General features: G+C 39.6%; 1 protein-coding gene and 1 long non-coding RNA gene across 3 annotated transcripts; both read right to left on the bottom strand.

Moving 5' to 3' along the window:
* Positions 1-2,781: 2,781 nt before the first annotated feature.
* LOC130209841 (signal-transducing adaptor protein 1-like) lies at positions 2,782-8,964 on the bottom strand. The gene is made up of 10 exons (XM_056439728.1): positions 8,857-8,964; positions 7,366-7,437; positions 6,216-6,332; positions 6,062-6,118; positions 4,452-4,648; positions 4,092-4,223; positions 3,554-3,623; positions 3,379-3,481; positions 3,102-3,296; positions 2,782-2,981 (listed from the first exon to the last, which is right to left on the bottom strand). The coding sequence occupies exons 1-10, from the start codon at positions 8,956-8,958 to the stop codon at positions 2,827-2,829; spliced, it is 1,200 nt and encodes a 399-aa protein (XP_056295703.1). The 5' UTR covers positions 8,959-8,964; the 3' UTR covers positions 2,782-2,826.
* A 1,064-nt stretch (positions 8,965-10,028) lies between these two features.
* On the bottom strand, positions 10,029-12,746 carry LOC130209904 (uncharacterized). 2 transcript variants are annotated; one of them, XR_008834737.1, is made up of 3 exons: positions 12,661-12,746; positions 10,995-11,082; positions 10,029-10,250 (listed from the first exon to the last, which is right to left on the bottom strand). It is a non-coding gene; the product is annotated as an uncharacterized LOC130209904 (long non-coding RNA). The 2 variants fall into 2 exon arrangements; XR_008834738.1 differs by lacking the exon at positions 10,029-10,250 and adding an exon at positions 10,726-10,768.
* Between the last annotated feature and the right edge of the window lie 495 nt (positions 12,747-13,241).

Below are 13,241 nucleotides of genomic sequence, written 5' to 3' on the forward strand. Positions count from 1 at the left end.
AATCCGATTCTAATCTTTTCAAATCTGGGTCATACCGTGTTCTGTATTGAGCTGTTATCTCCTGCATTTATACACATCTACTTTACTACAACATATGTCTGTCACAGTGATCTGTAAATCATTCATCAAGAAAACAATAATATACCCTCATATGCTGTTTGAAGTTATAGACTACTGTGTATATTCAAATTGAAGGGCTCAAACTAACGGCTCAGGGTTCAGATTCAGAAGGTCGCTCATTTTTTCTGTTTTTTTTTTTTTTTTTTTAGAATATGACAGATTATTGATTGACACAACAATGTACATGTAAATATATTATATTATAGCCAGGAGGCTAGTTTCCTGTAGTCCCTCTGGGGTGTGATGTAATTTAAGAATGCAAGAGTGAAATGGAAACACATCACATCACACAACACATGACAGTACAGTAACAAAGAAGAAAAAAAGATTAATAAAAAGTGCATGCAGACATTTTGATACCGTGCGGATTAACTCTAATGGTCACAGGGCTGATTAAGTCTGAGCCATGCCTTCAGGTGGCTTTTTGAGGTGACCAGGGCTGGCTTTTTTTCTTAAGGAGGGGGGTAGTTCCATCCCATGCATCCTGAAGAGGACACAGCACATTTGCCCAAACAGGGTTTTTCTGAGTTAATAGATCGATGTTTGATAAAAGTTTTAAGGGGGTGGCTATAGCCATTTAGTATTTTGAAAATCAAACAGGCCAAGTGAATTTTCTAAAATTATTAAAACTTAACATTTTGTATTTGGTTAAAATATAGCAATGATGATACTTAAATGGTTTTTATCCAGTATTTTCAATGCTTTTTATAGAGTAGTTTCGACGGTTTAATAACTATTGAGCTTGTCATTGACCAACTGGTTAGAGTTTCTTATTTGTTTAAAATTATGTATATGGAAGTTTATGGTTTTCGACATCATTTTAACATGGCTCCTAAAGGAGAGTGTGGAATCAAGCATAATGCCTAAGTATCTGAACTTATTAACAACATTCAGTTTCTCAGTTCCCAAAAACACATTAGAATGTGCAACAGTTGAGGATTGAAAGAACATACACACTGTTTTTCGTGTTCAATGAAAGACAGGACCTGGTGAGCCAGCCTTGAATATGACTCAGAGCAGTAGAGAGCACTGTGCCTGCCTCCTCACTATTTTTGGCACAAAAATGACCGTGTCATCAGCATACAGCTGAACATCCACATTGAAGCAAGAGTCAGGTAAGTCATTAATATAAAGAGAATAAAATGGGCGCCAGTATGGATCCTTGGGGACCCCTACTGACAGCCCAGGTAAGAGGAGCTGACACCATCAACCACAGTACATTGTTCTCTATGGGATAAATAAGATCCAAACCATTTGATGGCTAGTAGCACATCATGGTTAACTGTATCGAACGCTCTTTTTAAATCTAAAAATACAGCACCTACGCAGCTCTTCTTATCTAATAAACTTTTTAATTTCTCCATGAGCATAACCAGTGCAGATTCCGTGGAATGATGCGGTCGAAAACCAAACTGCATGGGGTGCAGGGGGGTTTGACCATTATTAAGGAATTCTATTATTTGTTTAGCGATCCATTTTTCTATAATTTTAGAGATGCTAGGCAAAATACTAATTGGTCTGTAGTTGCTCATATCGGAGCTATCCCCCGATTTGAACACAGGGATAACTGAGGCCATCTTCCATGCTCCAGGAACCATCGAGTGTCTAATAGATAGGTTCACTAGGTGCATGATTGGGGGTGCCAGCGCCTCCTTGTGTGATTAAAAAGTGTGTGTCGAGACCATGGATATCCTTGGCTTTAGAGTTGTTCAAAGCATTAATAATATTAATGACTTCTGTCACAGTGATTTCTTGAATACGAAATTTTATCAGTGAGTTGTCTGCAGCTCGACTATCAGAGCACACGGGTGAAATGAACTGTTTAGATATATCTTCAATAGATTTAATAAAAAGAGTTTAATTCCTGTGCCAGAATAACGGGGTCCCGCACCAGCTGATTGTCAACTCTTAGTTCTAGGCCTTTATTATCCTGCTTATGTTGTTTCCCTGTTAGCTTGTTTATATTCTGCCAGATTGTTTTACTGTTCCCCTAGATTTTCAATAATTTTTATAAAAATCTGCTTTGGCCTTCGCAGCTCCAGCGTAACTTTGTTTCTGGTAGCTGAAAATCTCTCTCTGTCTTTAACCCTGATTTTATGGATTTTTTGAGAGCCATATCCCTTCGCTTCATTAAGTGTACACAATCTGGGCTGAGCCAGGGAAGGGTGGTTTTATTCCTCCTTGTCTGGAGAATGGGAAAATTACCCCCTTGATTTGAGAGAGGAAAGAGTCGCTGCAGATATCTGCATTTTCACATTTATGAAGATCATCCCAATTGATGTCTTTTAAGGCTTTTTCTAGATTTTGTTGTTGGTTTTTGGGGATTATTCTAGTATTAGGTCGATTACTAGGGGTACTAGAAAAAGAGTTTTCAAAACGTTTTTTGTTAAGTTTTCTAGAAAACGTGTTATTTGTCTTATACATTCATTATTTATTCACTGACCAGTCAAACTAATGACATTAGATGGCCTTCAGCTGTACTTTGTGCTCAGTGCTAATGAGAAAATGTTAACATGGCAAACCAAGAGATGATCAGATGATGGAACAGATGATGGGGGTGGGGGGGGGGGGGGTTGTGCTCATTCAATCCCACAGAACAGCAGTGGTCGCTGCTGACCCGTTTGAGCGGCACCTGATTGCATCTTCCTCGTTCGAGTTTGAGGCCCCTGCTTTCAGTGATTGAGAACTTTTGAATTCCATTTGAATTTAACTGTCACTCTCCGTGGTCCACTGGGCTTTGCCTGAGTGGGACGGTTCAGTGGTTTCATTCACCTCTGTGGTGACTTCCAGTGAGAGAATTTCAGTGTACACGTTTTCCCTCCGTAACCTTAAAACTTCATGAAGTTCTTCATCGAATGGAACTAATTGGGAGAAAAACATATATATTTATTCATTCAGACTGACTTTACTTGCTTTACTTGTATGCACACTTTTATAGCTGCTACAGTAATAATGATAAACTAATATTGTCTCATTCTCACCTAGCTTCAGGTTGTGAACATCAGGACACTCGTCCTCAGGAACCATATAGTCATTCTCTTCTGGTTTGGTTGGAGGCGGCAGAAGCTCTTCTTTGGCCTGTGAATGCATTGTGGGTGCCACTTTTGCCCTGGGTAGTGGTTTAGATTTAGGTGTAGGTGGAGTCATATTGACATGCTTTGTAGCAGGTGACATGTCTATTACACACACACACACAGATAAACATTGTTAGTAGTTGTGCGCTTGCTGCTGGGACTGTAACAGCAGTGTTTTTCTCACCGATGCAAGTGTTGTATAGCTGGGGTGTCCTGTAGGGATGATAACGGTACTCTGTCTTTTCAAGGAAATAGTTAAGTACATCAATCAAGGAGGAGACCGTCACCTGAAGGGAGGAAGACGCATGAAGACAAGCAAAGAGAAAGAAGACGGAGTTGTATTGAGCTGAGGGGCTTACTGCTGTGTCCAGTTCAATGACAAACCCATCGGTGGTGGAGGTCACTCTGTAGTTCTTCATGACTGGCCCACTGAAACACCAACAAGAGGAGGATTATTTGCTTGCTGCTTATGAAACATTATTTATTAATTGTTATTTTTATTATTATTATTATTTGTATATTACATTTTTATATGAAATGTAAACCAATTTGAATGAGCGAAAAACATCCACCTTTTAAATGTGTTCATCCGCCAGCCGTAGCATCTCATGAATTACATGACACTGGTATGCAAATTATCCATATGCTAGTGAGGGACTGTGTTAATATGACAGTGTTGAACACTAGGAGTTAAACTGTAACACTTGTTATATTTGGGTTAAACATTTTTTTTTTAAATCTCACAAAACAACGTACAATTGTATATAATAGTTAATTATTTGCTCGTGGAAGCTGCTCTTCTTGTACATGCATTTGTCGGAGGAAAGAACCTGATATTTATCGTGAGAAGCGTAACCTAAATATATATCCCTGCATTGTGGTGCATTTCAGAGCGACCTGGGCATCAGTTGTCTGAGGGTGAGGGCGTAGTTGTTGGCCAGAGTGGAAGGGCGAAGGATAATGCTGCCGCACTCGGGGTTTGCCTCCAACATTCGCTCAGCCTCCTGCCGACTCACGCTGAAGAAACACCTGCAGGAACCAAAGAAAAACACTCAGCATTATTTCCAGTGCAGATAATGAAGCTGCAGATTGCAGAGGGCAAAGGCCGGGAACATGTATATCAATTTAGGTTGACGAGAAGAGTTTAACCCTGCGTGAAGTCAACAAGAAATCCCTTTCCACGTTTTATTTCCTGTCGTGTGTAGCAGCTGTCGACTCTCATATGTGTTTGTTTCTGGACACAAACGTTTAACTTACGCTGGAAACTCAGGGGCACGTTGGTCGAGCTCGTCTTCCGACGTTGTAAGGGAGGCGGAGGCTGACTGGAGGAAGCGGGGTCGGGGCGGGAGGGTTGGACATTGCCTCTGGTTGTTTCTTCTCCTCTCCTGATCCAGAACATCCTGCAGCAGCAACATCTGGCCAGGCAGCAGCTTTAGCTTACTGGGAATCTCTTTCTGCGGGGAAGCAGAGCTCGTCAACGTGTTTTACTCGTAATTACTAATCTAATCTGCTAATCCTCAATTTAAGAGTTGTAACAAGTTAGTAAACTCATCCTGGTACATGGTTGTACATTCTTGACTCTTTTTGAGAAATCCAATATTTTCAATTTCAATTCAGTTTATTTGCATAGCCCATTTTCACAAATTACAAATTTGTCTCGGAGTGCTTTACAATCTGTACACATAGACATCCCTGTCCCTGAACCTCACATCGGATCAGGAAAAACTCCCAAACAACCCTTCAGGGGGAAAAAAAGGGAAGAAACCTTCAAGAGAGCAACAGAGGAGGATCCCTCTCCAGGATGAACAGGTGCAATAGATGTAATGTGTACAGAAGGAATCATTACAGACAAAATAAACACAGTAACAACACAATCCATGAATATGACAGAGTGTTTAGTTGGTAGTAGTCATATTCCACGATCCAGACCTTGAATATCCACCAGGCAGTTAGGATCTATGACGTCTCATAATCAAGGCTTTGTAGGTTAAGAGAAGAATTTTAAAAGTGATTCTTGATTTTACGGGGAGCCAGTGCAGAGCAGCTAGTGCAGGAGTGATGTGATCTCTTTTCTTAGTTTTAGTGAGAATACGAGCTGCAGCATTCTGGATCAACTGGAGGGACCTAAGAGATTTATTAGAGCAGCCTGATAATAAGGAGTTGCAGTAATCCAGTCTAGAAGTAACGAACGCGTGAAGCAATCTTTCTGCATCTTTTTGAGACGAGATTTGTCTGATTTTGAAATATTACGTAGATGAAAGAATGCAGTCCTTGAGATTTGCTTCATGTGGGAGTTAAAGGACAAGTCCCGATCAAAGATAACGCCAAGATTCTTTACAGTGGTGTTGGATGCCAGGGCAATGCCGTCTACAGAAACCACATCACCAGATAATTGATCTCTGAGGTGCTCAGGGCCGAGTAAAATTACTTCGGTTTTGTCAGAGCTTAACATCAAGAAGTTGCAGGTCATCCATGTTTTTAAGTCTTTAAGACATGCTTGAATTTTACTGAGCTGGTTGGACTCCTCTGGCTTGATCGATAGATATAATTTAGTATCATTCGCATAATAATGAACGTTGAAATATATCAACTCTTTCTGTTTGTTGAGCTTGGCTTTGTGTATAAAGTCAGTACGGTACACAGAAAATAATTATTTTCAAAAGTTATAAAAGTTGTGCTGTTGCATCACAAAGTTGTGTGTAGTTAAATACTTTATGTTTGAACTTGGTCATTTAGGTTTTGTTTTTGCTACATTTTTCTGCGAGCACTCAACAATATTCTGTATCAACAGCAGCTGTGCCGACGGTTGGAGACTCCCACATCAACCCATTCGCTCATCTTTAAGTGTGTGTGGTGTGTTTTCTTACATTGACCACAGTCAGGATGTAGCCCCTCCACTCTTTTCCTGTGTCCAAGTTGTCCATCTGTATCCATATAATATAAATGCACATTCTAGTCAGTTTCTTTGAGTGGTATGGACCCTAGACTGACTCCATCTTGAAAAAGACAGATACATCTCACCTTTAGCTGCAACTCCTTTTTGTGCAGGGAGAGGTTGAAGATAGTTGGTGCCTTCTTTTGAGACGGAAACTTTAACTCCATGGACTTCAGCTGCTCCAGGTCCACCTTCTCTGTGTACTGACAAAGTCAATGAACAAGAATGATCGCTTTCTATTCGGAAACATGCTTGATCAATAAAACGTGTATTAATTTATTTAAAATAGGAGTTACTTAGAATGTGGTTATAAGAAAACCATATCTGTTTCTGCTCCATTTTTATCACCTACGTTCTTATAGCCCTTCAACAGTGTTGTTTATAAGGCTTAACAATGTGATTTACAATGTATTTGTTATTTTGGCAATCCCAATGCTGCTGTTTATCAGAATCAGAAACAGTTAATTGCCAGGTATACATCACCAAACTACAATATATCCAAAACAGCGCTGCCAGGGTCCTGAGGGGAGTCCGGAAATATGACCACATATCACCCATTCTCCAATCACTGCACTGGCTCCCTGTTTCATTCCGGATTAACTACAAGGTCCTAGTACTCACATATAAATGCATCAACGGACATGCACCCCCCTACCTACAAGAACTTATCACTCCCCTAACCTCCACCCGCACCCTCAGATCCACAGGCCGCTCGCTCCTTCGGGTCCCCGACACCAAGCTCCGCACCATGGGCGACCGGGCCTTTTGCTCGGCAGCGCCACGCTTGTGGAACAGTCTCCCTGACCACCTGAGGGAAACTCAGACACTGAACTCTTTTAAAACTGGCCTAAAAACCTTTTTATTCAGGAAGGCATTTCTTTTACCTTGAGTTAATTTATTGTCAGCTATTACATTCTGATTTTTTTTCTTTTTATGGGTTGCTTTAACTATGTTTTAATCGGTTTTATTTGTTTTTACTATATGTGTGGCACTCTGAGATTCTTTGAAGGAAGAGTGCGATAAAAATGAAATGCATTATTATTATTATTATTATATTTGCATATACAAGGATTTTGACTGGTTCATATCAATAAACACAATGAAATTAAAAGCATTATTAAGGATAATAATTAATATGGAATAAGAAAAACAAATATAAGTATATATATTTGTTAAGTGTCTGTATTGTAACTTGTACAGCTTAATAAAGAAGAGCAAAATAAACCGTTTGCTTACCGTATCTTGTGTGTCATCTTGGTACAGAAAGAGTGTGGTGCCCCGGAGCTCTCCGTAGTACTTATTGAAATCCTAAAAATCACAAATTGCCATTTTGGATGTCGGTTTTTGACGCAACATTCCCAAATTAAACTGAGTTTAAGGCAGGCATAAAACCTCATATTGAATTTGCAAAGATGACCATTTATTACCCATGTAGTCCTATTATTTCTTGACAGTTTTTTTCAGGCGCTACCAAGCGTTTGTCCAATCAGTGGTCACATTTTCAGAACTCTAAACACAATTAGCACAGCATCGGTGTTTTGTGGCCGTACCATTCACACATTTCATGTCGTTTTCAAACAATATGCAGTCAGTGAACACATTTTCACAATGCTTACATTTTCTTAACAGACAAGCTATACCTCCCAACAAAATGGATTGTTTTTGTATTATTTACGAATGTTAACACACAACATCGCACAATGGCAAACACAATATTCCAAACCTTAGATACAGTCTAAAAACCTGTTCTGCAATGATATTAGTTCTAAAACAATATATCTCAGCTGATAATAAACAAACAATTGATTCCCCATGGTAGGTACGTTTGGAATGTTTTTGGGAAATATGTTTTAGCAAGTTTTGGATTAGAATTTAAGTTTTGATTATGACAGGTTGAGATGTTGATCACACAGACACCGCCTACATTGACTAACCGAATGTTGTTCAATCATCTATTGCAGCCGTTGCCCCAAAACATAGTTTATTTGTTAAAAAAAAATACACAGTTTGGATTGAACTTTTTTTAAGGAACAATAGTTCCCCCCCCTCTTTATCTAGGCTTGTTGCCGTTGTGTTTTTGTTCAGAATGCTCTTGTATGTTTCTTGGATATTTTGTTCACTGTAAGCAGTACTGTAAAACTGTTTCTGTTCCATCATACTGTAAACAGTATTTATACTGTACCTCCTGGAGTAAACAGTAAAGAGAAAAAAACGGATTAGTTTTTGACTGGAATGCTTTTGAATGTGAACATTACATGTGGACATACAGTTCCCAACCAAGAAATGTAGTGTAAAAACAGTGGATTACATGTTTTGCATGCAAATACCTGTAAAACTGAAACATAAAAGTCTATGCAGTTTTTGTAATGTCAGCAATAGCCAGTGTTTTGAAACCTGGTGTAGTTTGATTGATTGGAAGGAGCTTGTGAAGTGAAAACAAGAGTTATTCTTTGACAGAATAATTTCATTTCGAGTCAGATTTCCAGTGTTTTGGTAAAGTTAGTGTCTGCAGAAAAAGATGTGTTCTATTTTGAAATGAAGAGTTAGTATATATTTAACAAAATGTGCTTTTGACAAGAAAATTATCCATTTGGCCAATTGTGCTTTGTAGGTGTGAGTCTGTGTTAAGAGTTTAGAAAAAGTATCTGAAGTATGGGTAAGCGCTTGTTAGCGACTGAGAAAAACTGTAATACACACGTGTCTGCATGACTCTTTCTACATCCTCACCTTCTCTTTGGGGAGTTTCTTCAGCAGGTGTCCAGAGTAGTAGAGAGGCAGATTTGTGATGGTGGCCCTCCTCTTGTGAACAACTCCGGCTGGCAAAGACATCGTCTTGCCAAATCAAAGTGCTTCAACTGGCTCGGCTTGTTTCAGCTTTGGCTCACTTCTGTTTTCATTAGTGTTGAGTAAACCGTGGAGTTTGGTCCTGAGAAGGTTTTCTTCCTTGTTGATTCCTTGTGAAGCTCTCGGAGCAGGGTTTGATTCCCTTTTTATATCTGAGATGATTATGGATCCATAAACCTGCACTGCTAAACTCCTCCAGCTCGCTTATTTGCAGCGCCTTGTGAGGAAGGAAGCAGTTTTTTATCAGAGTACTCAAATCAAATTCACTTTTGGACTTTAAACCTGGGCGCCAATAAGAAACCCAGCTACACCACTCTGAGGCAACGACGCATGTCTCCATGTACACGCACACAGATTAAGAGTTGAAACTCAGTTTCAATGTGTAAACCAGATTAATTATTACCATTTAGCACATGCTGTGAGGGAGCTTAATATCGGCGTGGTGACAATGCATTCTGGGAGTTTTCTTCGGTGAGAATTTGTCATTATTCATTCACAGTTTAATCTTTTTATTGGCTTCAGTTTATATCACTAAATGAAAATAAAGATACCCCTTCATTCACTCACAAACACACTGGACCAGCTCGGGGTTGGACTTCAGAGGAAATTCATGATTATAACAAAGAAATTGTGGAAGATAAAATGTTTTGTATTGTGTGCTGCCACCACATACGGAGTAAAGTGTGTTATAATTTTGCATAGTTTTATATTAGGCTTAAATTACAACAGCAAAGATGATTTAGAGCGCACACACATCTCTCTCCCTGACATGAGGTACAAGAATGCCAGACGCAGATGGACACAGTGACCTTGTGCTGTTCCAGTATTAACCGGTAGAAAGGAGACGGTAGAGCAAGGGCCGGGATGCTCAGACAAAGTTACGATAAGAGAGTGACCAGAGGGAGACGTCAGCAAGAACCGCCACATTCATTAAAGTATCCGGCTTGAAATGGTGTGACGAGAAATATGTAATGGGGGAGTGGACGGAGGCGGCACATGCATGGAGTGTGACGTTATACTTAATATGTCAATGTTCGGGGGTTGTGAAAGACAGATGTGGAGGGAGGCTGTTGTCTTTAATACCAACTCAGAGTTATTTGTGAAACTGTTGATTACAAATAAATCCGCGTGAATTGAACTCTGATCCAAAGTCTCTGTGTCCTGTGGGTGCTTGATTACTGAGGTCCCATGTGTGAGCATCCTGTGGCATCTCACAAGCAGTCAGATAGGAGATAGATTCAGGTTTTCATGCATCAGGTTCAGAGATTATTCCGCATCTATCAAAAAGGAAGAAATTTAGCCACCACAAAATGTTCTTTACGAGTAAAAAAATACATTTAGATATATATTCATAAACATAAAATATCCATTTCACATGTGAAATCATACAGTATCTTTGACTTTCACCTGGTGTAAAGAAGCAGTGAAACGCAAACCCAGATAAACATGCCACAAACATACACAGGATTGGTGGTTGAGAAAAACACAGCATTACATGTATAATGTAGCAGCAGCATAAAGCAGGTCAGAAGAAACGATGCACAGCAACACAGAGGGGACGCAGACACTGAGATGAACCACAACAAGAGTTTGATCAGCCAGAGGAACATCTGGAGGAGATGCAGGAGCAACCACACGGCCCAGAACAGCAGACATCCCAATAACCACAAGGCTTTGGACGAGTGAACGACAAGAAAGAGAAACTCTTTTAGTCATGTTGCTGTATATGAATGTTTGAGTGCATGTGGTCTTATGTCGTCTTGTGCATCATTTTCTTCTTTGCCAACTGTTCCCACTTTAGAAATAAAGGGAGAAAACATGTGTGTCACTGGGATTGAGAGAAAACACCAATGTCACAGAGGTAGATAGATGTTGAGCTCTTCTATTAGTGGTTGCACATTAACCCTCCTGATGCCTTTGGGTCAATTTGACCCGATTCAATGTTTAAGAAAGTGTGAACCTCTTTTATTCATGGTAAACAAGTTGTCACTTTTATTCATGTTAAACAAGTTGTCACTTACTGATAAAAGTGAAGGCCAGGAGGAAGAATATCACAGAGGTCATCCACAGCCATTTCTCTCTTCGCCTGTTCCTTCTCTGTGCTTCAACCTATATTGTATTCATACCAAAATAAAAAGATATTTCAACAACCAAGTGTAAGAAAAAATAATGTTGTAAAACAGATGACGTCCTAATTATGACCAAAAAAAGAATACTATTAGTATACATTTTCACAACATACATAGAGCCTTTGTTTGCAGAGGTGAAATAAAATTAAGTGTTTATTTTATCTTAACATCCTGTCTCTAACATGTACAGTGCATCCGGAAAGTATTCACAGCGCTTCACCTTTTCCACATTTTGTTATGTTACAGCCTTATTCCAAAATGGATTTAATTCATAATTTTCCTCAACATTCTACACACAACAACCCATAATGACAAAGTGAAAACTATTTTTTGCAAATTTTTGCAAATCTGTTAAAAATAAAGAACGAAAACATAACATGTACATAAGTATTCACAGCCAAAAAGCACCTGAAGGACTCTCAGACCATGAGAAACCAAATTCTCTGGTCTGATGAAACAAAGATTGAACTCTTTGGCCTGAATGCCAAGCGTCATGTCTGGAGGAAACCAGGCACTGCTCATCACCTGGCCAATACCATCCCTACAGTGAAGCATGGTGGTGGCAGCATCATGCTGTGGGGATGTTTTTCAGCGGGAGGAACTGGGAGACTAGTCAGGATTGAGGGAAAGATGAATGCAGCAATGTACAGAGACATCCTGGATGAAAACATGTTCCAAAGCGCTCTGGACCTCAGACTGGGGCGACGGTTCATCTTCCAACAGGACAACGACCCGAAGCACACAGCCGAGATAACAAAGGAGTGGCTTCGGGACGACTCTGTGAATGTCCTGGAGTGGCCCAGCCAGAGCCCTGACTTGAACCCGATTGAACATCTCTGGAGAGATCTGAAAATGGCTGTGCACCGACGCTCCCCATCCAACCTGATGGAACTTGAGAGGTTCTGCAAAGAAGAATGGGAGAAACTGCCCAGAAATAGGTGTGCCACGCTTGTGGAATCATACCCAAGAAGACTTGAGGCTGTAATTGCTGCCAAAGGTGCTTCAACAAAGTATTGAGCAAAGGCTGTGAATACTTATGTACATGTTATGTTTTCCTTCTTTATTTTTAATAAATGTGCAAAAATGTGCAAAAACAGTTTTCACTTTGTTATTATGGGTTTTTGTGTGTAGAATGTTGAGGAAAATAATGAATTTAATCCATTTTGGAATAAGGCTGTAACATAACAAAATGTGGAAAAAATGAAGCACAGCAGGTACATACACATACTGCTATTGATGCTAAACTAACTACTGATTCTACAACCCAATATAACTTTTAGAAACCAACCAAAACATTATAAGACTTTCTGAGATATTGTATTTTTAGTTTTTACTTTAAAAAGTCTTATTATTATTATGATTTATGATTATTATGATTATTATAATAATAATAATAATTATCATTATTATTATTATTATCATTATCAATATTCCTAAAAGGGCCTGTTCCCTCAGTTGGGCTGCATAGTGTATTAGTTGCAACCGCGTTGGCAATAGTTACTGGATACATAGATATAATAGCAGCAGCAGTAGAAAACCTTTTTATACGTCATCTTACCTGTGAGACTAAAGCGTCATTCTGCTGCTGCTGCTCAGACGTCCTGCAAATGACCGTGACATGAGCCAGACAGACATCGTTCAGCGCCCTGCAGCTGCTGGATGACGGACCGTCATCGGAGCTCCTCAGGTCGCTGAGACAGCGGCTGCACATTGCTTCTGTTGTGGACCATCCAGTAGTGACAGGAGGACTGCCTGAGCTACACTGTGTGTGTGTTTGAGTGAAACCTGCCGGAAGCAGAGCTGTGACTCTAATTGGTGCAAACTCAGTGTTCCACATCATGCTATTGACATATTTTTTTCACTAATTTAATTTCAATACGTCATAAGGTATTTATATATGAATATTTCCAACTTTATTTCATCGGTGTCAAAAGTGTTTAATGTTCAACTGATGTTAACCAACTTAATCAACCTGTTAACCTGCCATTTACTATTCTAAGATAACTGTTGATGGCAAGATTTTGCATCTAACTTTCAGATGTTGTGAGTGGAAACATAATGTAAGCGTGTCCTCTTCATGAGCACCTTTGTGGAGGAATGACTCGTCAGCACAATAAACATTTACTCAGTAAAAAGATG

The sequence above is a fragment of the Pseudoliparis swirei genome, chromosome 19, assembly GCF_029220125.1.
Source record: "Pseudoliparis swirei isolate HS2019 ecotype Mariana Trench chromosome 19, NWPU_hadal_v1, whole genome shotgun sequence".
NCBI classification, from domain to species: Eukaryota; Metazoa; Chordata; class Actinopteri; order Perciformes; family Liparidae; genus Pseudoliparis; species Pseudoliparis swirei.